Source organism: Acanthaster planci, linkage group LG06, assembly GCF_054643075.1.
Source record: "Acanthaster planci isolate LZ-2023a linkage group LG06, COTS_SCS, whole genome shotgun sequence".
Classification (NCBI taxonomy): Eukaryota; Metazoa; Echinodermata; class Asteroidea; order Valvatida; family Acanthasteridae; genus Acanthaster; species Acanthaster planci.
Genome location: NC_141782.1, coordinates 22,626,973 through 22,653,029, shown reverse-complemented (window position 1 = coordinate 22,653,029; position 26,057 = coordinate 22,626,973). Strand labels below are relative to the sequence as shown.

Here is a 26,057-nt window from a genome sequence, read left to right as displayed (position 1 = left end):
AATTTATTAGTGAGAGGTCTCAGTTTGTAAAAAAAGTGTGACGTCCATCAGTTTAAACCACGCCCCCTGAACATGGAGTTGCATGGAACAATGAAACTGGGCCCGTATTCACAAAACCTAAACTTAAGAAAAACTTAAGTTGCAAATAAACACTAAGCCTCCAACTAACTTAAGTGGGGTTCTCAACTTGAGATTCACAAAACAACTAAGCACCCTACTTATCTTAGTGCTACACGTAAGTCTCTAAGAAAAATGTGCTATGAGGGTTACATGTTGCTCATGCGCATGAATCACATATCAACAATGGTTGCCAAGTGTCCATTGTCAATCAATCAATTAAGATTCCGGACGCATGCCGACAGGTTACAAAGCTGAATTTGCCTGTTAAATTGCACATAAATTAATTGTACCTACTGAACAAATCAAATTAAAAGCGCGCGTTTGATACGCAATCCACTCCCGGGATGCGTTTAGACGCAGGACGCATTGAAATCCCATTAAATTAATGACAATTTTAAAATCGCTGTTGTAGTGACATTACGCGCACGCGGTACGGAGATTTAATTTGATCGCAACACCTTAGACCATTTTCACTATTTTATGACCATCTTTCAATTTTGTTAATTATGACAATGACCACCAAAGACGGTAAACAATCAAGAAAGCCTAACTTTTCTGAGAATGAAAAGTTGACCATTCTCGCTGAATGGGAAAAACGGCAAGACGTGCTGCGGCCCAAATTTTCAGCGAAAATAACATCAGCTGCCAAACATGCTGCCTGGCAAGAAATTGCCGATGTGCTGAATGCACAGTTTCCTTCTGTTCGACGGGACGTCAGCGAAATTCAAAAGAAATGGCAAAACATGAATAGCAAAATGAAGGAGAAGGCATCCGCTCAAAGAAAGGAGTCACTGAAAACAGGTATTTATCGAGGAAAGCTTTGCAAAAATCGGTGTAGGCCCACACTTGCAAAGCATACACTGTTAATAGGCCTACTTCTTGCATTCAAAAACAGGTGGAGGTCCGGCACCGCCTGATTTGGCTCCACTGAACCAGAGACTAATGTCACTTCTTGGAGAGACTTCTCCAACCATTCTTGGCATTAGTGGTGGCATAGATAGTTTTGAGCTGATAGATGTTGATGCTCACCCCGCTGTGGCCTCAGAGAACCAGTCTGTTGCAGCAACACCAGACGAATGGTAAACTACCTTGTTATTTTTCCCCCGTGCTGAAATTTTGTTACATAAGATCAAAACTGAGCCTAGTTGAAACAAATTAGTTATTGACAGCAAGTTTTTTTAAAGTAAAAAGTAAAGTTAGGAACAAATCAGCAGATATGTCCCACTGTAGCCTAGGGGGCACACGCTGGTTCTGTACATAAGAAATAAGTAACGCCATCATCATGGTTGTTTTTGTCCAATGCCAACAGCACTGATCTGGGAGAAGAAGCAGATGGGCCATCAGACAGCGAGGGACAAGGCTCGTCAACGTCAACATCAGTGAGGCCTAGAGGGCGAAAAAGACCAAGAAATGATGAGGAGTACAGTAAGCTCATGGTGCTGGAACAGAAACGTTGTGAGGTTGAGACCCGCCGGGCAGAAATTGAAATTGAAAAACTGCAGCTGGAGAAAGAGCTTCTGTCTCTTCAGATCGCCTCCTTCCAACAAACTATGCATGCTGGAAGTAACTAAATTTAGGTAAGGTTTGCGGTTACACCAAGTACAAGAAGAAATCTCTTGTATTAGTGTGTGGCTCTGAGAAGAACCGGTGGTGAACACTCGACGTTCCGAACAGTATGCTCAGTTCGTCTTCAGGAGGCCTCCCGCATACGAACAGAGCAATACTGTTCAAAAATGTCAAGTGTTCACCTCCGGTTCTTCTCAGAGCCACACACTAATACAAGAGATTTCTTCTTGTAGGCCTGCATCATGTAACCGCAAGCCTTACCTAATTTTTTTTAAAAGTTTATTTAATAATCGGTCGGCTAGTCAGTCGTTTTATAATTATTTATTTACTTTATAGTTTAAGGCCTTGTACATTTATATCGAACTTCTTGATTTGAATGTATAGTTGGTGTAATTCACGATGTTTCCAGTTTGTGTTAATGAGAAATAAAAAACTGAAAAAGTTAAAAGTCAGCGGCTGCACTGAAGACCCAGTTACGCAAATTAATAACCTTAAACATGACCTTGGCAAAATGTTTATTTATAGCACATACGCGAAAAATGTATTACATTTTTATGCTATGCATGCACTAGGGCCTACTGCACTGTACGTGTATGCACATTATTTTACTAGTTGCATGCACGTAACGCGTACGACGTACGCACACCCACATCACATCACACAAGTAGCAGTTGCAGTTGCTGGGACAAACGACAAAAAAACTTACTGAAAGTATGTCCGCACAGATCTGTAAACAACATAGCAAATACACACAACTTGAAATCAGTTGCTATCCTGAATTTGCAAGAAAAGTTAGATATTTGGAGATTTCTCATGGATGGAAAATTCAACACACGAATGAATTACCTGTGCGCAGCATTGTATCTTGCTTCAGCTCGATTTAATGGACGGAGGAACGGGGTAAGGAGCCATCGTTTGGACGGGTATCCCGTATCGCCTAACAGGTACATTTCTCCTTCTTGTCCATTTTCAAACTGTTCTCCAACCAGGCTTTCCCGCAGAACCCGGGAGTCATGAGTGCTGCCAGGCCACTTGGCATTAATCGCCGTGAAATTGCATTTGTCGTCGACTACCACTTGGACGTTTATGGAGTGATAGTTTTTGCGATTTACAAACTGTTCCTCCTGCTCAGATGGGGCAATGATTCTGACATGTGTACCATCAATTGCCCCTATTATGCCCGGAAATGATGCAATTCTGAAGAATCCCCGTTGAATGTCTGGTATGGTATCAGCCGCTGGCCACTTGATGAACTGCCTAACCCTTCGAGCAAGACTTGTCGACACTTCAAAAACAATTCTAGAGACGGAACTTTGTGAAATATTTACAGTATCTCCGACAGTTCTCTGAAATGTTCCACAAGCATAAAACTGGAGTGCCGTTAAGACTTTTAATTCTGGTGATATTGCATGACTTCGCTCGGTCAGTGAGGTAATTTCGTCCCTAATAAGATCAGTTAGGAATAATATTCCGTCTCTGTCAAATCTATACCTTGTGAGTAGTTCACCGTCTGTATATTCATCCAAAGGGTTTCCTCTATCACGAAAAAATCTCTCCCTTCGTATCGCTCTTTCATTAATTTCTCTAAAACGAGCGGCACGAATAAAAGCCGCCATGACACCTAAGTGCCCCGCTTATTTGACTTAAGACACGTCCGACCACACTTAGATTTAAGTTATGAAAATAAGTAGGGCACTTAGTGCAAATGTTTTGTGAATACTACTTAAGTTGCGACACTCGTCTAAGCTGTATACTTAAGTGGGGTGCTTAAATTTTCATGACTTAAGTTGTTTTGTGAATACGGGCCCTGCATCCTGCAGAAAGCGTCATCCGACGTACAGCGTAAGGAACTGGAGTAGCGCGTCATTTTCGAACTTGGAACGCTGCATCCAGGGGGAATGAACGTGGATTTTTCTGCGTTCATTCAGAACTGAATATGCTTGCCCTGAAGAAGGTACTCAGTTACCGAAAGCTCGGTAATCACACATCTAGAGCACTGATTTGATATTATATTCTTGTTAATATTCTGATCACGATGCTACGAATCCCTTCCATATTACTCGGATAAATTAGTTATGTATAGTGTACTATTTACGACAAACATTTCTCTCTCTGTAGCCTCCTTCCAGGCGACGCAACTACACAACGGGTCGGGTCGGGTCGCACCGTCGCCTTCTTTCCATTACGTTTGTACACACACGACGCGTCGTGTCGTGCGGTATTAGGTCCTTTCCTTGTTGCATTTTTTCTGCCTAGTCGTCGCCCCTTCCGTCGCCCGTCGCGTCGTACTGTCATGTCGTATATCGTGTGGTGCGTTGCACATTACGTCGCCTCAAGCACGACACGACACACGACACGACACACGATGCAACACGTCATGTGCCGTCGCCCTTTGCTTCATGGTGTTTATGGAGGGCGCCTTTACTGTTTTCTTTCATCCCCCCCTTGCTTGCACAGTAGGGTACAGTCCACTAATTCAAGCCCCATTGAAAACAGTGTAAAATCAGCACTGATCAGGGCCATATCAACACCCCTGAGATTTCTGAAATACAAATGAAATAATTGTCTGGTCCCTAATCTTTCAATTTCATTTCAATTTTGTTGTGGGTTAATCAATTACTTTTTAATTAAACCCACAAAACAAAATCACCCCCCAAAAATTGATTTTTCCACATGAATTCCGTTCCGAAACCTGACTTAGTCGAGGGGAAGGAGAGACTGTGCATTTGAACCCTAAACATCATCTGCACTTAGCCCAACACATCTTCGTCATCCATTCAAACTCTTATACCGCAAGCCTTTCTACTGCAAGCTTTACAGCTACTTATCGAGTCAAGACAAGCCAAGTTAAGTCGTCCACAACTTCAGCAATAGATCGTCTTCAAGCTAGGCCATTTATTTATTGTCATTGTCAATTCATAATATTTTCTGTGAAATAGAATCCCTAGGTTTTTTTCTCATTATTAATTATGCTTTATATAACGTAAGGATATTTGTATTTTCGTAAACCGTGCGAAAACTTTTCACTATCTTGGCCGGAAACGACTTAATTCTCACTGCTTGGCTGATATTAAAAGGCGTAAACTAGTAAATAGTGTAAATAATGTAAGCAGGTGTCATGATTCTCATAATGCCCGCTACAATATTTCTAAATCCATTCTCAGATACAATACATCAACCGAAAGCTCAGCAATCACATATTTCAGAGCACTGATTTTATATTATATTCTTGTCGTTAATCATTATTACGCGCTTGCTAATGTAACATGCGATCTGAGGAGAAATTATATGTATGGCCAAACAGAGTTGAAGAAAAGACACGGCCACAATGATAATAGCGTCTGTATAATGTTTTATTCAGAAACACAGACTAATATCATTAAAAGTGTGGTGCTGATGAAGGTAACGAGGAAGAGTGACCTGAAGGAAGACTAAGACGGAATATTCTGAGGGTATTATAGAGCAGGCTCAGTGGTAACTACAAACTTGCGGCCGTACAATTGTAGACAAATTGTCTGGAGAACTGGGAGTACTACTTAAAAATTACAGGAATGGACCACAGAGAAATACTGGTATCTATAAGGTTAAATATCTATCACAAAAGGGAACTTCGTCGATGGTATTGAAAAGAAATCATTGGCTAGGTTTAAAGAGTGACGAATTCTGGGCTTCCACTTATGATGAGAGAGCAGTTCCTACGTATGCGGATTTTATTTTTGCTTTTTTTCATTTTCTTAATAAAATATGACAGAAATTAATCCTAATCGATGAATGGATGAGACAAAAACAAGACAAAATCAAAGAGCAAATAACGTGTACTTTGCAAACGAAAACACAGGGGACAGAAATGAAAGAAAACAGTAAAGGCGCCCTCTATAAACACCATGAAGCAAAGGGCGACAACACACGACACGTCGCGTCGGGAAGTCCCGTCGTGCCTCGCGTCGTGTCGTGCATCGCGTTGCCTATTACGTCGCCTGAAGTACGACGCGAGGGACGACGGAAGGGGCGACGTTTAAGCGGAAAAATGCAACATGGAAAGGACAGAAGACACCACGACGGGACGGGCGAGGGCACAACGCGAGGCACGACGCGACCCGCTGTGTATGTACAAACGTAATGGAAAGAAGGCGACTGTGCGACCCGACGGCACGACGCAAGGGAGCCGTCGTGTCGTGTAATTGCGTTGCCTGGAGGGAGGCTAAAGAGAGAGAGAGAGAGATGTTTGTCGTAAATAGTACACCATAGTTAGGCGTACTCAGTGTACTCCGGCGTCAAATGCGCATATACTTGCGCGCCTCATGGCGCGGCTATGCGGTGAGGGCAAAAAAAAAACAAAAAAAAACACGCTCTTCCTTTGTTCCGCTCGAAGCGGATTACACGCGTACCTTACCGACGCACATGTGGATATGTGTAAAGTTATGTGCGTGTACATCTACATGGAAATTGTGAGTCAGAGCTGGTGTACATACATGTTAAACTGCAGATATATACATGTACATGTACCGTGAATTTCAACATTTCCTGGCAGTGTTATAACAGACACAATATTAAGCTTCATGTTAATTTATTGTACATTGTACTTTTGTGTTCCCCTTTCGTTTCCGAGTCACCGTCATACGCTCGCAAGGCCGTACGATTATTGCTGGATAAATGGAATCGGTGCTAAGTTAGGTCGATATGCAAACGCATGCTGTCGGGAATAGAGAAAACAATCTAGCGGAAAACCGCCAACAAATCTAAAACCTTGACTCCTTTTTCCACCACAGTCCACTTTTGAAAACTTCAGGAAAACTTCGAATTCTTTGTTTTCAAGCCTTCAAAAAATCGTACCAAAACGTAAAAGAAACTATCACTCACGAAAAGAGCTTTACACAAAAATCACTAGTTTTGTACTGTAACGACTCCGGCCCGCGCTGCTAGGGTGCCAATCTTAGATGAGCAAATCGCCAGGCTAGATGGCTGAGTTCGCGCGGCTTAACTTGTTTTCGTATGTTCACGAACAAATCGATTGGTTGTTCGTGGGTACCGGGTCGGCCGGTCGAACGCCGGGGCTGGTAGTTAGTGGCAAGCAACATGCAGCATGGCGGCAGCCATGTGCGTTATTCGAGAGTTAATGTTTGGATGGGCTGAATTCTTTTCTGTTTTAATTAAACAGGAACATTCATTTCTGTTTTATGGAAAATAATTAATTTTAATTTTGCAAAACTTCCCATTGTCTGTGACTTTAGAAGCCATCTCTCTACTTTTTGCAGCTGAACAAAATAAAATCTCACATGTTTTACCGTGTGTTCCTGTAAAACCCTGACGAGGAGGTGGTGTGTGATCCTGCGTCGAGAACAGTGTTCTTCAGTCGTGTTCGCGCTGTTCTAGCGCGAGAACAAGAAACCAGTGTCAAGAACAAGCCGCCCGAACTCGACCGATGGGTCATGATATGTGGGCGCTGGGGCTGTTATTATTTCGGTTGACGAGTACAAATTCAGCGGAATTGTTACTAGAGAGAACAGGACTGTCATGGAATGGGTTCCTCTCAACCATGAAAAAAACACTTTCCGTGTGATTTATTGCCACAGTCTCTCAGAAGTCTTGAACAGTGAAACAGCGCCCTCTATTAATTTTACAGAATAGTTAAAAGTAGTGTTACAGTAATAGTATCTTCCAGTGTGTCGTGAGCATTGACTTCTCTAGCATTACAATACAACGGTAGCGTATAATTAATTCCAAGCGTAGTGAGGATGGCCATTTGGCTGTACATTCTAGCAACAATTAAAAGTAAGACTGACTCGTTTCATGTACGAAAGTAATAATAATGCTCCGCCCTGGAAAATTAATGTATGTGTGAATACACGGCCGCTCCCGCCCTGGGATGGGACAAGCAGCCAAACGTGCTGTCAGGTTATGTTGCTGTCCCGGTTGTGCGTTGCTACGCGGTGCTATACGATCTTTGGTTCACATCTCAGCTGAGCCTGAAAGTAAAAGGTCACACAGCGAGCTTCCGGAACCCTTGCGCGGTCCTCCTATGGGGATTTAACGTTGGGTCGTCCTATCACGTTCGATAATTTTGGGAAGAATAATTCCTGATACCATCCCATGAAACATTCATGTTGGAATTTTACCTTTGTCTTCCTCAAGTAATATTTAGGAAAAGTTACATTGAGATATGTAAAAAACGAATTAACGACCTTTCACTTCTGGTGATATCATACCTAGGTCTCCATGTTCGTGCACGTTTGTTTTCACTGCCCGTGCTTACGTGAAAAGGGGATTGTACAACGTTGCAAAGATTTACCTACTTGCAGTCGATAGGTTCCAGATTCCGTTGAGTTGACATCATGCAGTTGTTGTCAGCAAAGGTTAGATAAAAGATCAGCATCTTTCGTAATTGAAGTAGAATATTGCTTTAGGTTTACTACTTATAAATTATAAGACTGTTTAAAATATTTTGATCTGTTTTTATATCTGTTTTTACCGACAGACTACCATAAAATTTCAAACTGTGTTCGAGACTGGCGCATTGCACTGTTTTCATGTATTTAGATTTTCGGAAGTGATGGGTTAATTTTTGGCAGGATATTTCTCTTTTAGGTCAGGTGATTTTTTAGTTTCTATAAATTGATATACTAGCAAATATTTCCCAATGCCACTTTTCCGAGTTGGAGTTTTTAAGAAGTAACTGAAGGAAAAAAATATTAAAAATTCTAAAATCTTCACGCATCATCAGGGGTCAACTTTCAGGCTCTATTAAATGTGCAACGTGATCCAGAATTGATTGAACGTGATCCTCAAACTGACCCTTGTTCTCAAACTTACTTCTACCGTCCACCCAGAACTCCCCGGCCCCGCACACGTACAACCACTCGTGTACTTTTTATCTCAGTGCGTACGTTTCAGACACAACCTATTTACACGCTCCAAGTTCCACGACATCCGATAGGCTAAATCTACAACATGTCTTCAGTAGCCTGTAACAACTCACCAATACGCATGACTGCAATACCTTGGTACAGTATAGTACAGCATGTAGGGTCACCGTCGACTGCAACAATAAAAGTGGTAAATTCATCATAATAAAGAGTGTTCTACTACATGAAGAAATCGTGGAAGATCATAACCTAGACATGTGATTACTTTGGCACAAGTCTCCAGATAAACTTAAGCATCCATGACATTCAACTTAAGGTTGGTTATCTCAACGCTGTTCCCTTCAAAGTCCACTAATATTAAACATCCTGGCGATTTTCGCCACACTTCTGTTTCTCGATTTTATTTTCACAAAATATGTTGGGAAAAGGCCTTATGTTACCATGAAAATATTTTTGGGCAGGTATTTTTATTTCCAAAACGTGAAAATGAGACGTACGTTTCATGAAACGAAGCAACTATTTGCCTAGCACAAAATCTCATGGCCCTCATTACGTATGTAAATAGCCCTAAAATGGGACATAATTTCCCTCTGAAACATACGTGTTCGGAAGTGATTTCGTCATACACGGACGCGCCGCGATGCATCCGGTTCGTTTCCGGTCACGTGCAGTGCATGTGGTTGTGGTTTAAACTTATGTGACGTCATATTCAATGCGAACCGGATAACCGATGCAGCAGATAAATCAGCATTTTCCACTCGTGATAAGACATAGTTTCGGTCGTAGGCCCAGTATCAACGTTTCGCTTTTTCTCTACCCACGTACCTTTTCATCACACAACAGTGGAATACAGCAGAACATTGCCAGCATGTCGGAAAAACACCTTAAAGCAGGTAGGCTAGTACGCCCATGATCGTTTCGCATGATCAGTCACGATCAAATCAATGTTCTTCATTTTGCACTTGTGTTCTATCCTTTGAAATTAAAATGTAAAGGTTGTTATGCATGTAAAACATATTACAGTTGGCATCTATACAGGCTTTACAAAATTTTGTTTCGCTTGTTTAATTCAACATTTGTCCAGTATTAATCATAGTTATCAGTTTCGTATGTGTATTTTTTTTCAAGAAGGTAGAGTCCGAGCATGTAAGTCAAAACTGAAACAGAAACACACATCTGAATCAAGGTCAAGGTGTTCTGTTTCCCCAGTTTGTTGTTAATATTATCATTATTATTATTTTGTTCATGCCAACAACGTACACCACAAAGGGATGGGCATAGGAACCGCAAAAGTAATAAAATAACTATGGTCAAAAGACCTGTCTCCCCACATCCAGTTGCGAGGTAAAAAAATCTAATAAATACATGTGTAGGTACATGTTTGGTTCGTAATTAGAAAAGGAAATTGGCATGAGAAACAAGAAACTAATTGCAGAAATGGCGTGACTAGAATAATAATATTTTAACGATTCGGAGTTCCTTTGAATTAAGTTTGCCAACCTGAACCCCTTCTCGTTTAGAGGTTTCGGGAAAAGATACTGTGACGAAATGGCTTATGCAAGTTTAAGTTTTAGTTAAATGATGACATCATTCTTATTTATGTATCCGGTTCGTTAGTGACTTTGTCATACATATCATAATTATACGGCGCGGCAGCACCACTGATTTCAGGCTCTTCGTGGACATAACACTATAGTTGTGAGTTAACTTCCCGTTCCATGGTTCCATGCAAGTTTATGCGCAGTGGGCTTGGTTTAAACTGAAGTGACGTCACATCTATGAACCGGATAGGAGCAGAGCTAGAGTATACGCGAGACAAGTCTGCTGGGTTAAGTATAACAGCTTTCCACGAAGTTGTACATGACTTGTGTAATACAGCGCGGGACCGGACTGGTGCGAGGTTATAATTTATCTAGATTGTGCCATGCCATGCAGCGCGCGTTAAGGTACGGTCATTGATCTCCATGTGGAGATCAATGGGTAGAGTTCAGTTTAGTCTAGAAGCAGCAGCTGGTATGGTGAGTGAACGGTGCTGTGCGCCGCTCTGTTGATCTCCAAGGCGCCTTTCCATATGGGTGCGTTGGAGACTTGAACTTTCTCAGCACTACATGACGAGTTAGTGTCGTCCAGATATTTCTTAGCTTCAAACTGTGGGAGACAGAGTGGGGATCCCAGTTTAAGTTTTCCTGTAATGAAGCACAGGAATTCATAGACAAGGTTGTTTAGCTGACCAATGTGCTCATCCATCTGAAACGGGCCGTGTTCCTGTCACGTGGATTGCTGTTTCCTACCGTTTGCACTTACAACAGCTTTTCCATGGATATAGAAACCACCATTTGCCTGACCATAATTATGTGATGCCTTGTCACATGGCGTTTCATGTTATTGAATTTCAAAGAACATCCTCGCACAGGACACAGGGACAAATCTGCTTCCTCCATCGTGTTTTCCTGATTCAGAAAAATTTTGTAACGGCTTACATGATCATATACGGCAATCTCATCAGAATAGTTTCTTACATAAAAACGTACGTAAAGAAAAATACACAAGGAAATAAAAATACACAAATGCTAAACTGTATACAATATTAGAATGCTATACATTCATTACTGTCAAATAACGTTCCGCCCAACTTCCACCGGACAATATTTTGAGTTCAAACCCGGATTTCCAGTGTTACATCCTCATAGCCAATGTTGTGTATAAGCGCTCTGTACCTGCGAGCCTCCAGTGCAGCAGCAGCGCGGACGCGAGGGACACGTCTTTACTGTCCAATGTCGCAGTCAAGACTATCGCACCGCGGGCCGGTGGCCAGGCCACAACTCGTGGTGGATATGCTCAGTTGACTGATTCATCATAAATACATGTATTCAACATCATCACAGTACTGCCGATTTCTCCATGTGAGGCTGACCACTGAGTCAATATCAGTTAAGCCATTGATCGTCTTTATATTGGAGATCAACATGATAAACTGCTACAGCTAATAACTGACCCAATAGATGAATCAGCATTTTGCATTATAAGACATATTTTCGGTCATAGACGCCGTATCAGTGTTTTACTTTTTATTTACCGACATACCTTTTCATCGCACAACAGTGGAGTACAGTAGAACATTGCCAGCATGTCGGAAAAACACCTTGAAGCAGGTAGGCTTACGCCCATGATCGTTTCGCTTACCCCACATCCCCTGGGTCATGGACATGGCGTCGCGGTTTGATTCTCCTCTATGGTTTGATTCAAGCTCAGAATGGGGGTTTGGGGCACTCAGTACAGTGAGAGGGTATTAGTCACAATCAAACCATGTTCTCCATTTTGATCTTGTGTTCTTTCCTTTGAAATTAAAATCTGGGTTTATCCAATTTTGTTTTGCTTGTTTCCTCTGAGTCTTACATTTGGCTAGTATAATCCTCAGTTTTGCATTTGCATTTTTGTAAAAGGCCAGGTTCCTTAATGCCACGCTTCTGAATTTTTCGATTTCCATAGATTTCTCCAAGAAGGTTGCGTCCGAGGAAAAAGAAATTGGCTTGAGAAACATTAAACTAATTACAGAAATAGTTTGAAGGTGTAAATGCTAATATTGTAATAATTAGGGGTTCCTTTGAATAAACTAGGCCAACATTAACCCTTTCTCCGCGTTTAGAGGTTTCGGGGAAAGATACTGTGGCGAAATGGCTTATACGAGTTTAAGTTTGAGTTAAATGATGACAGCATTCTCATTTATGTATAGGTACAGAGAATGCGCGAGACTTGCAGTCTGCTGGTATATGTGTAACATAAGTTTATAAATGGTGCGTACTTTTCCATTTATATGTAGTTGTGCATGTGTTAAGACAGCGTGGGACTGGTGTGGGTTTATGCTTGTCCAGCTTGTGCAATACTGCTCACGGTGCAGTGTGAACTGGTCTTTGTCCCTATTATCAAATAGACCCTTTTCACCCATGAGACTAAATGTAAACAAGACCATCCCTTGTGGACCGCTTTTACGAAGGTGGTTGCATATACATGTACATTTACACGTACACACTCACACACATGTATTCCTACGGCCAGCTTCAACTACATGCAAGCGCACGTGCGAACGGTGCACACTTGGAATTTATGTTCAATACGTAAATTACCATCACAACACTATGCACATTACAGAAAAAGATGATGGATGATCGTCTTTTGATTCGTGATTTACCGCTATGCACATTACCATCACAAACCATTATCAGCACGATCGTGACATCACAGGAATAGGTCTATAGTGACCGGTAGAGTTTTTTTTTTTAGAAAATGGTGCAGCTGTGAAGATGTGATGAAAAATATTGGAGATGAAGAATGAGATAGCGATCCGGCACGGTGGAACTGTTAAGCGCCCGGTAGTCTCCACATGGTCGCTAGTCACCAGGTTGTTTCTTGAGGACCATGTGAAGTGGAGATGACCAGTTGCTATTTGACGGGCGAGATCAAGCATGTGACCCAGTTCTACTTTGTCAGTTTATTATTACTATTCTCATTGAACAAACGGTTTTCCCCCATTGTCAAGTCATCGACATATTTGCAACATCTATTATGACTGAAATCAAGAGCAATATTTATGCAAATCAAAAAAAATCACCGGGCCAAGTTTAGTACCTTGGGGAACACCCCCAGACAAGGTCTGCCAGTCAGAAAAGGAATGTTTATGTCTGATCCTCTGTTGACGTTCTGTAAGAAAATCAGCAGTCCATTTGACAACCGATGGGGAAACCCCAAGCTCAATAAGTTTCTTTATGGCTATCATGTGGTCTGTTGTATCAAATGCTTTGCTGAAGTCAGTTGATATTAATGTGTCAATGTTACCTGGTCTATTTGCACCAGAGATTAAATGATGATAGATATCGATAATACAGCGAGTGGTGGACATACCTTTTCGATTGCCAAATTTTCTGAAGTCCAATTTAGAATTAATTGAGTTGATAACCCATTTGCTTACGAAGCTTTCAGCAACCTTTGCAAGCAGAGGAGTGAGAGAGATTGGTCTGAGTTTCTGCAAGGTGGGTGGTTGAACTTTCGGTATCGGAACATTAGCCTGCGTCCATTGGAATGGGACAACACTCTGCTTAAATGACGAATTTAAGACATCAGAAACTGGAATACTAAATTCGTATGCAAATTATTTAAGGATCTTCGTAGGCAGGTTGTCCAGACCGTCAGTTTTATTCGCTGAAATCTTCCCAAGTTCTGTATAAATCTCCCAAAGATAGATTTCAGGAGGGTCTGACATACTAAGCAAATGGGCAGGTAAATTGTTCAAATTAATAGGCTCCTGGGTTTGAGAGAAGTTGGCAAGATAATTATTAATGATGTTAGCAATGAGTTTAGTATAACTTGAATCAATACGAGCTACAAATTTTTTGTGCCATCTTCCAGGGTCAATTTTCTTTAATTTACGTACTCGACCAGCATAGTACAGCTGCTTAGCAGATATAATTTGACGAGTAACCTGGTTTCTGAGGATACGATATCTGACTCTATCTCCATTATTGAATGCTTTTTGTCTGCGTAGTATTAATTTCTTAATTCGATCATTAAACCAGGGTTTATCGTCGTGATACTTTTTAAAAGTTCTAGTGGGGAAATAAAAATCAACATGTTTACGGATCATCTCATAAACAACATCAGTTTTAACTTGACAAGAGCCGGTGCTAATTATTTCCTGCCATGTTTGATTTTGAATCCAATCAGCAAAAGATCGTACACTTGAGTCTTTCATTAGGCGAATAATAGACATGCGATAGTGATTAGGCTTCAAAATTAATATCAGGTTCCTACATCACACAATTATGGTCACTTTGAGCTACTGGTGGCAAAGCCATAGGGTTTTTGTACTGATTGACAAAGTTCGTACTAATTAAAATCCAATACAGGATTTTCTCTGGTTGGATCAACCAGAGAGACGTGGCAGAGGCGTGTTGATTTGGACCGAGGAGGCGTGGTTTAGCTGCGACGGGTGGTCCGTGAGTCTCAATGTGATGAGTAACGAACGTTATGTCGAACGTCCGTATTCCCCTACACCGGACGTAAGAGTTCAGGATAATCATGAAGGAGAGTGTCGTAGCGTGACTCCAAGATGCTGTCTCGAATGTCAGGTTGACGGGTGGTGTATCGGATGTTACAACTCGTACTGAGATAGATCATGGAGTCAATGCGTTTTTGCTGTCGGATAACTATTAGCTTGAAGTGGCGGAGACAATTGGCCCCTTTGATCGGTGTCGGTAGTTCTGCTGCTATAAACACCCACCGAAAAACTCGGCGGAGGCCAAAATACAGTGTCATGGACCGTTCTCTGTATATCTTATTTAAGGGCCCTGTGTTGTTACAGGTATAAATAAACTACAAACTATACAACTTTAAAATTAACAAAGGGATTATAACAGATTGGTAAAGAAATGAAAAATGAAAGGACTAAACTGTATACATACTCGAGTACTTAATCATAGGCCTACTAAAAATAAGAGAAGCCCTGAAAAAGGTACTCAGTTACCGAAATCTCTGCAATCACATATTTCAGAGCACTGATTTGATATTATATTCTTGTCGATATTCTGATTACGGTGCTACGCAGCCCTTCCATATTTCCCTAACCCCTGAACCTTGGATTGCTAATCAAGTTCAAGGGCCAGGGCAAATAGTTAAGGTTACGGCGAGGTGACCTTGCCCACAGTCGGTGAGACCATGGAGGTCTTTTCCTACCTCCATGGTGAGACTGGCTCGTTGAGAAAAAACGCAACAATACCTACTGCGCTGTTGATTTCAATAGACAATTCGACTCTAGGATATTGACTCGTTCGGACCATGGAGGTAGAAATAGTTTCTACCTCCATGTTCAGACGGAGGGTTGCCTTTAACAATATAATAACAACCGCAGGTTTCTTTATTCAACTCTCACTCTCTCACTGTCATAATCACAAAATGTACACAGCACCCTCTTCTGATTCAAAGAATTACCTCCATACATTTACAAACAATAAACCAGTTCGCTGAATTGTAGAACCCAACGGTTCCACTGCTAGCTGCGGCTCAGCGCATCATTAAACGCTTTTGCATCATGTACTTCAGCGTGAGTGAAAAAAAAATGAATGCTTTCTGTTCCTTTAACCATAGAGCTACAAACTCAGCTCTGTGCTTTAACCGTGGCCTGTTGGAGTGTCTTTGGGTTCTTTAGATCTTACAACGCCAAGGAACTACGTATGAAGCGAACTATGGGACAGAGAGAACCCCCCCCCCTCGCCTTTGTGTTGGCTATTGTTATACTGGTATCTCAGGAATTCTTTTCAGACATCTAACGATCTAGCGCCGGCTGTGGTAAGGGACAAAAGGCTGGAGTGTGTAGGGATTGGGCTTGTTGAAGGGGGGGGAACTGTCCCACTTCGTGCCTGGTATAAGGAACAGAGCCCAGAGTCCAATCTCCAATGCCTTTTATAGGAATGCATGCTGCACGCAAACTGCCCAAATCAGTGGATTTATTGGTTACACATTGAAATAAGCCACTAAAGCAAAGCCTTGTTTAGAGGCTTGTGCGTTTTCAGAGTACCAGCATGTGCAATGCGCAAGCTAACGCACCGTCCATATGCTACACATACACTACTTGACTAACAACAGAATGAAAGCAAACGATCTTATTATCAGCAGCTGAATTTAAGAAGATAATCATTGTGAATTATTAAGAATTCTCATTCAAAGATGGAATCATAACTATCGAAAGAAAAAATAATTAATTCATTTACTGCTAAGCGCAAGGCGGTCTCCGGCACAATTTAAACCTTCATTACGTGGTAAATCTCATATATCATGTTTCTCTGAGGCTAGGGTTGCATCCCAATCTGTTGTCTAAAGACAGGTCAAGGTTTTTCACTTGATTGAAATAATGCCAATATGCACTAACAATAATAACAGCCTCAGCTCCACTATCCCGTGTAGGAAAAAGCGTAAGAAATATTGTAGAAATCACACTTTGGAAGGAAGTCAAATTTTAAATTGGTCACATAACTTCGCATCCAACTGAAACAAAAAGTCTGCTGAACTGTACTCTGTGGTGCTTCAAGTACAAAAACAAACATTACCTTGTCCCTGATGAGCTCTATTACAGGCCTAAATTTTATACAAGGTTGCGTTAAAAAGTCACAGACTGTTAACATATGGACAGTTAATTTTGTGTGCAGTAGTTGTTTTGTGATTTATTTACACTCACAGGTCAACCTCTACCACCCCTGAAGGATGGATCTGTTCGTCTCTTCAGCATGAAATACTGTACTTTTTCACAGCGTTCTCGCTTGGTGCTGAAAGCCAAAGGAATCAAGTAAGTTAATGACCAACACTAAAATGGCCAATAAATGTATTATATCGAAGATTGAAGCATTGTAAATATGAATCTTTGGGGTCTACTATGTAAAATATGTGATTGAAGCAAATGCAAGAGGCCTATTTTGTCTAACTCAGAGTGAAATAATTATGTGCCATGAAAGATATGAACCGACAAGTTCTTTAATCATGGTGGTTGTGATAGCTTTGAGGAGTTCACCATTGTTCAGGCTTTGAAAAATAAGATGCTAAAAAATAGACAGACATGCACACATGACATAATCCTGCTCAGAATTAAATTTATCTCAAATTTTATTTCTAGTTATGAGGAAATTAACTGCAGCCTGACGAAAAAGCCAGAATTCCTCCTTGAACGAAATCCTGATGGGAAAGTGCCTGTCTACGAACACAATGGCGAAGTCCTGGTTGGATCCAGCATCATCTGTGACTACCTAGATGAGATTTATCCTGATCCACCTCTCTACCCCAAAGATCCATTGCAGAAGGCTAAAGACAAATTTGTCATGGAAACCTATGATTCAAAGGTACTGTATTTCCATTGAAATATCAGCAAAATCCTGTAACTTCCTTTCTGTACTTCAGTTGTTTTCTTTTCAACAAAAAAACACATACTGGAGACATTTTCATGCAATCAAGGGTGTAAATTTGCAGTTTTATCAGAGGCACAATTTTATAAAAACTTTATTACTCTTGATGCCTTGCTGTGAAAAAGGCCCAACAAGTTATGGATCCTGAATGAATTTGTTTTTGTGTCTTATGTTGTCAACTCTCAATCCAGCTAATAAGAAACCTAAAATAACGAAGAAATATTTAATTCGGTCTTCTGAATAGGCAAACCTTTGCCCCTTACTTAAAGTGCCATTATGAGCGGAAATATCTGTAGTACACGTATTTGTATTTGAAAAAACAAAAAGAGTGCATGTGTTGGGTTGTGTAATTTTCTATCATTCTGTTGGAGATCAGACAACAAAATTTGTGGGGATCACCAGTCGCAGAGGATCCATAAGATAAGGATTTCTGTCAAGTTGTTGAAAATAATTGTTTGATTCATCTCATTAAATCAATTTTCAGGTTAGCTCAATTTTTCACAAATTCATGACGTCCGGTGGGGAAGATGAGAAAGCCAAAATCATCGCTGGCCTGACGTTGTTTGATGCAGAACTAAAGAAAAGAGGAACTCCATTCTTTGGTGGTAAGACTCGTGGAAGCCCAAGGATAGATTGTATGCCTCTTGCACTTACCGTAGATTTAAAAAATGGCTTTTGAGTTCCTTGAAATAAATTTAAAAGTCAAACGCATTCTAGTGTTTCAGTTTGGCAGTTTAAACAAGATGATGAATCTATGTTTAATACTGAGAGTACAATAGGATGGACTTCTGATGTTGAACCTGGTAATGTGGAGGGTGAATTCTGTGCTTATGTTATGTGGATTATTTAACTAAAGGTTTTTCTTGAAATGATAAAAATCCAAATGCCATTTAAAACCGCAGCAAGTTGCATCACCAAGTGTATGTGATAACTCACTTTATAGCTTCAATGCCATGCTTACTTATATTATTCTACTATAACCCATTACTTCTTGGTGTAGTTCAACACATCTATGATTTACATTTTCAGTGAAATCTCAGGTTTATCATAAACACACAAACAGATGTGCCTTAAACTGTTTAATGGAAGATTTTTAAGGCTCGGGTTCTTTTTATTAAACTACAGGTCAACAGCCCGGCATGGTCGACTACAGTACCTGGCCTTGGAATGAGCGTTTAATGGTCTCTGACAAGCTCATGAACACCCTAAAAGCCAAGCTACCAGACCTTGATGCTTACTTCCAGCGGATGTTGACCACACCAGCAGTTAAGGCTATCCTCAACAGTAAAGAGCAGTACCAAAAGTTCTTTGAGAGCTTTATTAGTGGTAATCCCCAGTTCGACCTGTGAGTAGATAGAGAAGCACAAAGCTTCCCTGTGAAAAAACATTCTAGTCATCCACAGGCAAAGCTATAGAGACTAGTCCTAATGGGTGTTGTCTTGTAAGAAAAACCAAAGAAAGGGGGGGGGTGAAAGATATGAAAAATACAAGAGATCAAGGAAATGAAAATCAAAATTGTTGCTTTAAAAAAACACAAGTTTACCCTGCCCTATTGTTGTTCAGCAGTGCTTTGCTGAGGACTTCTTTGCTCCCCCCTCCCGAAATTCCCTTCCCTGACAAAAAGGGGTTGGCCCCCACCCCAGAAAAAATATACCGATGATGCTTGTCTCATCTCTTTGTGTACATGGATTTTGTATTATGTTACATTTACCTCTAGAAACACGACATACTACAGTTGGTATAATTTCTCCACCATGATTTAGGGTACGGGTCATTCGAAAACTCGGGGTCCAAAAGTGTGAGATTTTTGTGACCCTGTTACACCTGACCTGTGTAATTTGACATGGAAATATCACTGAAACTTATTTCAAATTATTTCTACTTGTTTTGCTGGTAATTTGCATTAACTCATCATTCTCAGAGATTAGAAAATGTGTTCTGAGTAACAAAATCATATGTCAGACGTGACAGGGACACGCAGAAAAATTGGACCCTAATTTATATTAGAATGACCCGTATGCTAATCTACCAGTACTAAAATTAAGGAGTTGAGCTTCCAGTTCATAGACATCTTGCTGGTATACCCATGCAACATATGTAATGTACCTCGGCTGTTATCATTTTAATAACTCAGTAGAATACCAATGAGCAGCTCAGTTAGCTTACAGCTGCGTGTTTAAACATTGGCCTTTTTCATAAACTGTGATTTTGAATCAATGTAGTAAGGCATTCACTTTTTATTATGTATTATATTTTTAATGGAACTCACTTGGTTTGGATTAAACCAAACTTTTGAGAGTAATCAAAGTTACTTATTGCTAGGGTACAGGTCTGTTTGAATAAAAATTACTTATGTGTGACGAGACACCTCAGTGGATCACCCGCCTTCCACAGACAACAGGTCTGGTTGTAAGCTTTATTTTCAGCCAAGTCATCTTAAAAAGAAAATAATTTTCAATGGGCCAATTATTAATGTTAAGCTAATAGTCATTGAAATACACAACTCATTTAAATTACACATTGATAAAAGAAAATGTAAACAAAACACATAACGTAATGAGTTCAATTGATTATTGAGAAAAACAAACAAAACATTTACATGAGGTGATAGGAATGTTGGCCAAATGGGTTCTGCGTTATCCAGCAAATAAGTCACATACTCTCTTTAATAGCACTTCATTGCACTTCTGGGTGCCAGACCTAGCTCCATCTGCTCAGCCATATCTTTGCCCTGATACATACTTTGTATTGTTGAGTCTATATGGCCTGTGCTTGAGTTTCCCACAATGCCTTCTACACTCCTCCAGTAAACGCTAAGCACGTCTGTTCATTGTCAGTTCTGGGACCATACTCATTATTGCTATAAAGGGCAATAGCAATAGTGACACAGTCATCAGTACAATAAAGAACATAGGAATTTTATGTTGAAACGCCGAGTAATTTATATTTATGTACAAATTTTTATAACACACCACTTACAAATTCTATCTCCTGGGTATTAAATAATTGAAAATTGATATGAGATTGTGACTCATCTTTAAGCTACCTTTGTATTCACTTGTACTGGGAAGAATTTCTATTTTGTTCTACGACTTACTTTCATGTAATAGCTCAGTATTGAGCATTTTAGGAAAGGAAGCATTTTTCAATATAAGATGAAGTTTCTTTCTCAGGCCGCTCAACTTAGTCAAATAACAAAACCGCAAAAATAGTGTGAAGATCGACTATGGAAATTTGTGAACTTTCTAAATTGCTGAAAATACTTGTGCCTGTAGCAATCACACTGATACCAAAGTACTTTCACGTCTTCGATGTTAACTACATTAATCATTTTGAAGGATGATACATCTTCATTTTGAGGAGTTTAACGTAGTTGTAATCCTTAATATCTTACAAATGTTCTGGGATGTATTTGATACAAAGTTGTCAAATAAACATGTTTAATCATAAGGAAGCTTGCAGTCAAATTTATTCTAATCTAAAGCGTTGACCACAGATGTAACCCACAGGTGCAAACCACAAATTTAACCCACAGGTTCGCAAATTATTCCAATACGAGGAACAACCAATGAGCCCATCAAGTAGATTTAAACTCTTATATTTACACTAGTAGTATGCACACTATTTACAAAATGAAACAATAAACGGGACATTTTGGACTGAAATTAACAATCAATTCTGTTCCACTTGGACCCTCAAAGATTGAAATCACTCCTCAAATCAACATATTCACTGGAATGTTTTCCAAAGTTATCTCTAAACAGCATAACAAGAAAATCAGTAACGCTCTGCTTATATTCTGTTGGACAAGGTAATTATAGGCACACTCGTGGTTACTCCCCTGGCATGTGCTTGTGCACAAGTCTCGCTCAGGCTGAAGCAGAGCATTCAGTGAATAATGTGGTGGGCCTTTGATAGCTTTTCTCAAGGAAAATATTCTCGGGGCTAACAAGGCACTTTGGCTACTAGAGCAGGGGGAATCTCAAAACCCAAGGTTTACAACCATGGTTTTTTCGATCTTAGGGCGGTTTCCAGGCTGTGTTGCAAAAAAATCGGGACCAGTTGTCTCTGATTTTGCCAAATTTCGACGCGAGCGCACTGGAACTGAGATTAACCGGCCTATCTTCACCTGCTGCATCAAGGATCTCAGGATGGTTAGTTGATACCATTCAGCTATATGCACTCACTCAGCTCACATGCTGCTCTAAAGATGCTTTCCGCTAGGCAAAAGCGACGAGCGAGTAAGGCGATTACTATTAGTGATGCGGATTTCGCCACGCGAGGGCGCCCAAGTCAATGTTAAGGTCAATAGTACAGCTGATCACCGATGACATGACACAGATGAATCAGCATATTGCATTTGCGATAAGACATATTTTTGGTCGTAGGCCCAGTATCAACGTTCACTTTTCTCCACCGACATAGGCCTACCTTTTCATAGCACAACAGCTTAATACAGCAGAACATTGCCAGGATGTCGGAAAAACACCTTGAAGCAGGTAGGCTTAAGTTACGCCCAGAAGCCTTATCGCTATAGGATGCCAGAATACCGCATGGCTGATTTTCAGCCCTACACGTCTCCCACACACAGTACATTACCATAGAGCTATGATATCTTTCACAATCTGTCCCTGTGGTGGCGACAGAAAACAGACAGATTGTAAAAGAGAGCCACTACAGCCCTATGTGGGGCTAGGCTGATTTTGCACAACTGTGCAGGAAGGGAAAGGGCAATGTTTGCCCCCTTTTTCCATCCCATGATGCCTTTATACTAGTATTGTGCAAAATCACTCTTGCAGTATTAGCGATAAAATAAGGCTTATGATTGTTTTGTTTATTGTACCCTCCCTGCTTACCCCAATCTGGGTTCCCTGACGAACACACAGGCTTGAATTTTATTACAAGGCTGGGTAAAAATATTGATATTGTGTGCTGTAGTTGTACATTAAATTAATTTACACTCACAGGTCAACCTCTACCACCCCTGAAGGATGGATCTGTTCGTCTCTTCAGCATGAAATACTGTCCTTTTGCACAGCGCTCTCGCTTGGTGCTGAAGGCCAAAGGAATCAAGTAAGATAATGACCAACATTAAGATGGCCAATAAATGTATTATATTGAAGAATTAAGAGGTTTGCAAAATATGAATGATTTAGGTCTACTGTGTACAATATGTTATTAAAATGAAATATTACATGTATGTGTTACTCAGAATGAAATAATTATGTGCCATGAAAGATGTGAACCAATGAGTTATTTGACCACGGAAGTTGTGATAGCTTTCAGGAGTTCACTGTTGTTCAGGCTTTGATAATCCAGATGCTCAAACATGCGGAGGAGTGCACATGAAGGATAAGCTTGTTCAGAATTCAATTACTTGCAACTTTTGTTATTTCTAGTTATGAAGAAATTAACTGCAACTTGAAGAAAAAGCCAGAATTCCTCCTTGAACGCCACCCCGATGGGAAAGTCCCTGTCTTTGAACACAATGGCAAAGTCCTGATTGAATCCAGCATCATCTGTGACTACCTAGATGAGATTTATCCTGATCCACCTCTCTACCCAAAGGATCCATTTCAGAAGGCTAAAGATAAAGTCGTCATGGAAACCTATGCTTCAAAGGTTACTGTATTTCATTTCAGTGTCAGTAAAACAGAGCTTCCCTTTTGTCATTTCAATTCTTCTCATTTCAACGTAAATAACACTTACTGGAGACATTTCTCTGCAATCAAGTTTGTAAACTTGCAGTTGTATCAGTATCACACTTTTTAAAAACTTTATTACTCTTGTTATCTTGATGTGAAACAAGGTCCAATAAGTCTTGGATTCTGAATGAATTGATTTTTGTGTCTTACCGGCATGTTGTCAAATCTCATTCCAGTTACATGTAATAAGAAACTTCTCAAAGTGAAAAATCATTTATGATTTATGAAGGGAATCCTTGCCCTTTATTTAAGCAGAGATTTATGGACTACTTATGTTCGAAAAGTATATTCGAGTTGAATTGCGTAATTTTCCATCATTCGGTTGGAGATTAGACAACAAAATATTGTGGGGGTCATCAGTCGCAGAGGATCCACAAGATAAGGATTTCCATCAAGTTGTTTAAAATCATTGTTTGATTCATGTTATTTAATCTATTCTCAGGTTATCCCAGCCTTTTACAAAGCCATGGGGTCTGGTGGACAGGATAATGAAACGGCTACTAATCTCATTGCTGCCCTGACCTTATTTGATGCAGAACTAAAGAAAAGAGGAACCCCATTCTTTGGTGGTAAGACTCTTGGAAGCCCATTATGGTGAAGGGGTGTGCCCTTACAACAATTTACCAGCAATTCATGCCTTTTATAATACCTTGAAAATTAAAATGAATAAAATCCAATATATCGATATCATCAATATATCACGGTTGGCTAAAATACGATATCAACGGTGCCAACTTGTACTTACCTTTGATTAAAAGAATGGCTTTTGAATTCTTTGAAATAATTTAAAAAGTCAAATATTTTGTTGAAAGAGTCGTACTATTTTTCTTATACTCCATTAGACCCTTCAAAACGATGAAATGCTAGTGTTTCAGAGAGGCAGTTTTAGTAAGATGATGAACCTACAGTGTGTTTAAAAAAAAGGAAACCAGATTAATTTCTTCATTTCTTGGATATGGCTAAATATATTGGAAATGGGCAACCACCATTTATTAACTGATGAAGTCCTCTTTCTAATGAGACCAAGAAATCCAATTTACTGCCACAGATGACTGAGCTCAAAGCAGTTCGATTAACCATTTCAAAACTCACTTTATAGCTTAAATGTCATGCTCACGCAGATATGTATTATTTTACTATTACCCATTACTTCTTGGTGTCGTTCCACACATCTATAATTTACATTCTCAGTGAAACCTCAGGTTTGTCTTAAAAATTTCAGTTTAATCACACACGTTTCTAAAAATCTTCAATGAAATTCGAAACTTCTTAAGAAGTAGAGTACGTCTTTAACTAAAAAGATCTGCATTAAACTCTGTAATGGAAAGTTTGTTAATTACCCTCCAATTTTTTTTCATTAAATTACAGGTCAACAGCCCAGCATGGTCGACTACATCACTTGGCCTTGGAATGAGCGTTTAATGGTCTCTGACAAGCTCATGAACACCCTAAAAGCCAAGCTACCAGACCTTGACGCTTACTTCCAGCGAATGTTAACTACACCAGCAGTTAAGGCTATCCTCAACAGTAAAGAGCAGTACCAAAAGTACCATGAGAGCTCTATCAGTGGTAATCCCCAGTATGACCTGTGACTAGATAGAGAAGCACAAGGCTTCCTTGTAAAAACACATTCTAGTCATCCACAGGCGAAGCTATAGAGACTAGTCCTAACGGGTGTCGTTGGTGGGTGGTGAGGACTTACTTACCCTGGTAAGAAAAAAATTGGAAAAAAAGACAAAAGGGGGCAAGTGAAAGAAACCTTAAATAAAGAAATAAAGGAAATAAAAATCGCAATTTTGCCTGGAGCAAAAACAACATTTTATTCTCCCCTACTGTTAAACTGTAATTTACCTGGGTAGGTGTCATTTAAATGAATCAGGTGAATTGAAATAAGCGGCTTAGCTGTGCGTTTAAACTTGTTTATAAACTGTGATTATGAATCAGTTTATTGATAAGGTATTCAATTTTTATTATTTATTATATTTTGGTGGAGCTCACTTGGTTTGGATTGAAACAAACTTTTGAGAGTAATCAAATTTACTTATTGCCAGGGTACGGGTAGGTTTGTTTTTGTGTGTTTGTCTGTCGGGCTTTCTGTCTGTCTATCTGAAGAACCCATCTATTTGTGACAAGACACCTCAGGGGATCACTCGCCTTCCACAGACAACAGGACTGTTTGTAAACAAAGCAAAGTAACAAAGTCCAAGTAATTTATTAAGATAAACAAAACAATCAAATGAAGTGATAGGGTTGTTGGCCATATCGGCTGTGCCTTTATCCAGCAAATACAAACCACACATGTATTCTCTTTAAACTATAATGAGAGATAGTAATATATTCTACTTGTTTGTAAGCTATTCTATTCAGTTGTATTGGGAAGAATTGAATTTGTATTTTGCTTTGTTCCGCATTGACAAAGCAAGATCTACCTTCATGTAATAGCTCACTTTTCGGACTTTTGGAAAGGGAGTATTTTTCAATACACAATTAAATTTCCTTCTCTTGTCGCTTGATTCGCCTAGTCAGTTAACAAAACCGCAAAAATAGTGAGAAGATCGACTATGGAAATATGTAAACGTTCGTGAATTATTAAAAGTACTTGAGGCTCACACAAAAAACAGTGTGAAGCCCGACTATGCAACATCGAAATTTGTGAACTGTCGTAAATTGCTAAAAGTACTTGAGGCTCACACAAAAACAGTGTGAAGTCCGACTATGCAACATCGAAATTTGTGAACTGTCGTAAATTGCTAAAAGTACTTGAGGCTCACACAAAAAACAGTGTGAAGCCCGACTATGCAACATCGAAATTTGTGAACTGTCGTAAATTGCTAAAAGTACTTGAGGCTCTCACAAAAAAC

General features: G+C 40.0%; 3 protein-coding genes and 1 long non-coding RNA gene across 5 annotated transcripts; 3 read left to right on the top strand and 1 right to left on the bottom strand.

Moving 5' to 3' along the window:
* The first annotated feature begins 373 nt into the window (after positions 1-373).
* On the top strand, positions 374-2,024 carry LOC147798958 (uncharacterized). Its single transcript, XM_087138523.1, has 3 exons — positions 374-921; positions 1,016-1,199; positions 1,430-2,024. The coding sequence occupies exons 1-3, from the start codon at positions 627-629 to the stop codon at positions 1,689-1,691; spliced, it is 741 nt and encodes a 246-aa protein (XP_086994649.1). The 5' UTR covers positions 374-626; the 3' UTR covers positions 1,692-2,024.
* Positions 2,025-5,077: 3,053 nt separating this feature from the next.
* On the bottom strand, positions 5,078-8,855 carry LOC147798957 (uncharacterized). The gene is made up of 3 exons (XR_015425517.1): positions 8,497-8,855; positions 7,976-8,059; positions 5,078-7,055 (listed from the first exon to the last, which is right to left on the bottom strand). It is a non-coding gene; the product is annotated as an uncharacterized LOC147798957 (long non-coding RNA).
* A 422-nt stretch (positions 8,856-9,277) lies between these two features.
* Positions 9,278-20,941, top strand: LOC110980118 (pyrimidodiazepine synthase-like). Of its 2 annotated transcripts, none has more exons than XM_022236470.2 (5): positions 9,278-9,442; positions 16,776-16,881; positions 17,206-17,428; positions 17,976-18,096; positions 18,617-20,941. In XM_022236470.2, the coding sequence occupies exons 1-5, from the start codon at positions 9,280-9,282 to the stop codon at positions 18,838-18,840; spliced, it is 837 nt and encodes a 278-aa protein (XP_022092162.2). In that variant the 5' UTR covers positions 9,278-9,279; the 3' UTR covers positions 18,841-20,941. The 2 variants fall into 2 exon arrangements, with proteins under 2 accessions (XP_022092162.2, XP_022092163.2); XM_022236471.2 differs by lacking the exon at positions 9,278-9,442 and adding an exon at positions 11,281-11,701.
* An 839-nt stretch (positions 20,942-21,780) lies between these two features.
* On the top strand, positions 21,781-25,845 carry LOC110980139 (pyrimidodiazepine synthase-like). The gene is made up of 5 exons (XM_022236514.2): positions 21,781-21,990; positions 22,459-22,564; positions 22,891-23,113; positions 23,639-23,765; positions 24,565-25,845. The coding sequence occupies exons 1-5, from the start codon at positions 21,966-21,968 to the stop codon at positions 24,786-24,788; spliced, it is 705 nt and encodes a 234-aa protein (XP_022092206.2). The 5' UTR covers positions 21,781-21,965; the 3' UTR covers positions 24,789-25,845.
* Positions 25,846-26,057: the final 212 nt, after the last annotated feature.

Bases quoted from the DNA above. Each gene is read 5' to 3' on its own strand.
- LOC147798958 (XM_087138523.1), top strand. From the start codon at position 627: ATGACAATGACCACCAAAGACGGTAAACAATCAAGAAAGCCTAACTTT. The intron at 922-1,015 runs GTATTTATCGAG...ATTCAAAAACAG, and splicing joins AAAGGAGTCACTGAAAACAG to GTGGAGGTCCGGCACCGCCT. The intron at 1,200-1,429 runs GTAAACTACCTT...CAATGCCAACAG, and splicing joins GCAGCAACACCAGACGAATG to CACTGATCTGGGAGAAGAAG.
- LOC110980118 (XM_022236470.2), top strand. From the start codon at position 9,280: ATGCAGCAGATAAATCAGCATTTTCCACTCGTGATAAGACATAGTTTC. The intron at 16,882-17,205 runs GTAAGTTAATGA...TTTTATTTCTAG, and splicing joins CTGAAAGCCAAAGGAATCAA to TTATGAGGAAATTAACTGCA. The intron at 17,429-17,975 runs GTACTGTATTTC...ATCAATTTTCAG, and splicing joins TGGAAACCTATGATTCAAAG to GTTAGCTCAATTTTTCACAA.
- LOC110980139 (XM_022236514.2), top strand. From the start codon at position 21,966: ATGTCGGAAAAACACCTTGAAGCAG. The intron at 21,991-22,458 runs GTAGGCTTAAGT...TTACACTCACAG, and splicing joins GGAAAAACACCTTGAAGCAG to GTCAACCTCTACCACCCCTG. The intron at 23,114-23,638 runs GTTACTGTATTT...ATCTATTCTCAG, and splicing joins TGGAAACCTATGCTTCAAAG to GTTATCCCAGCCTTTTACAA.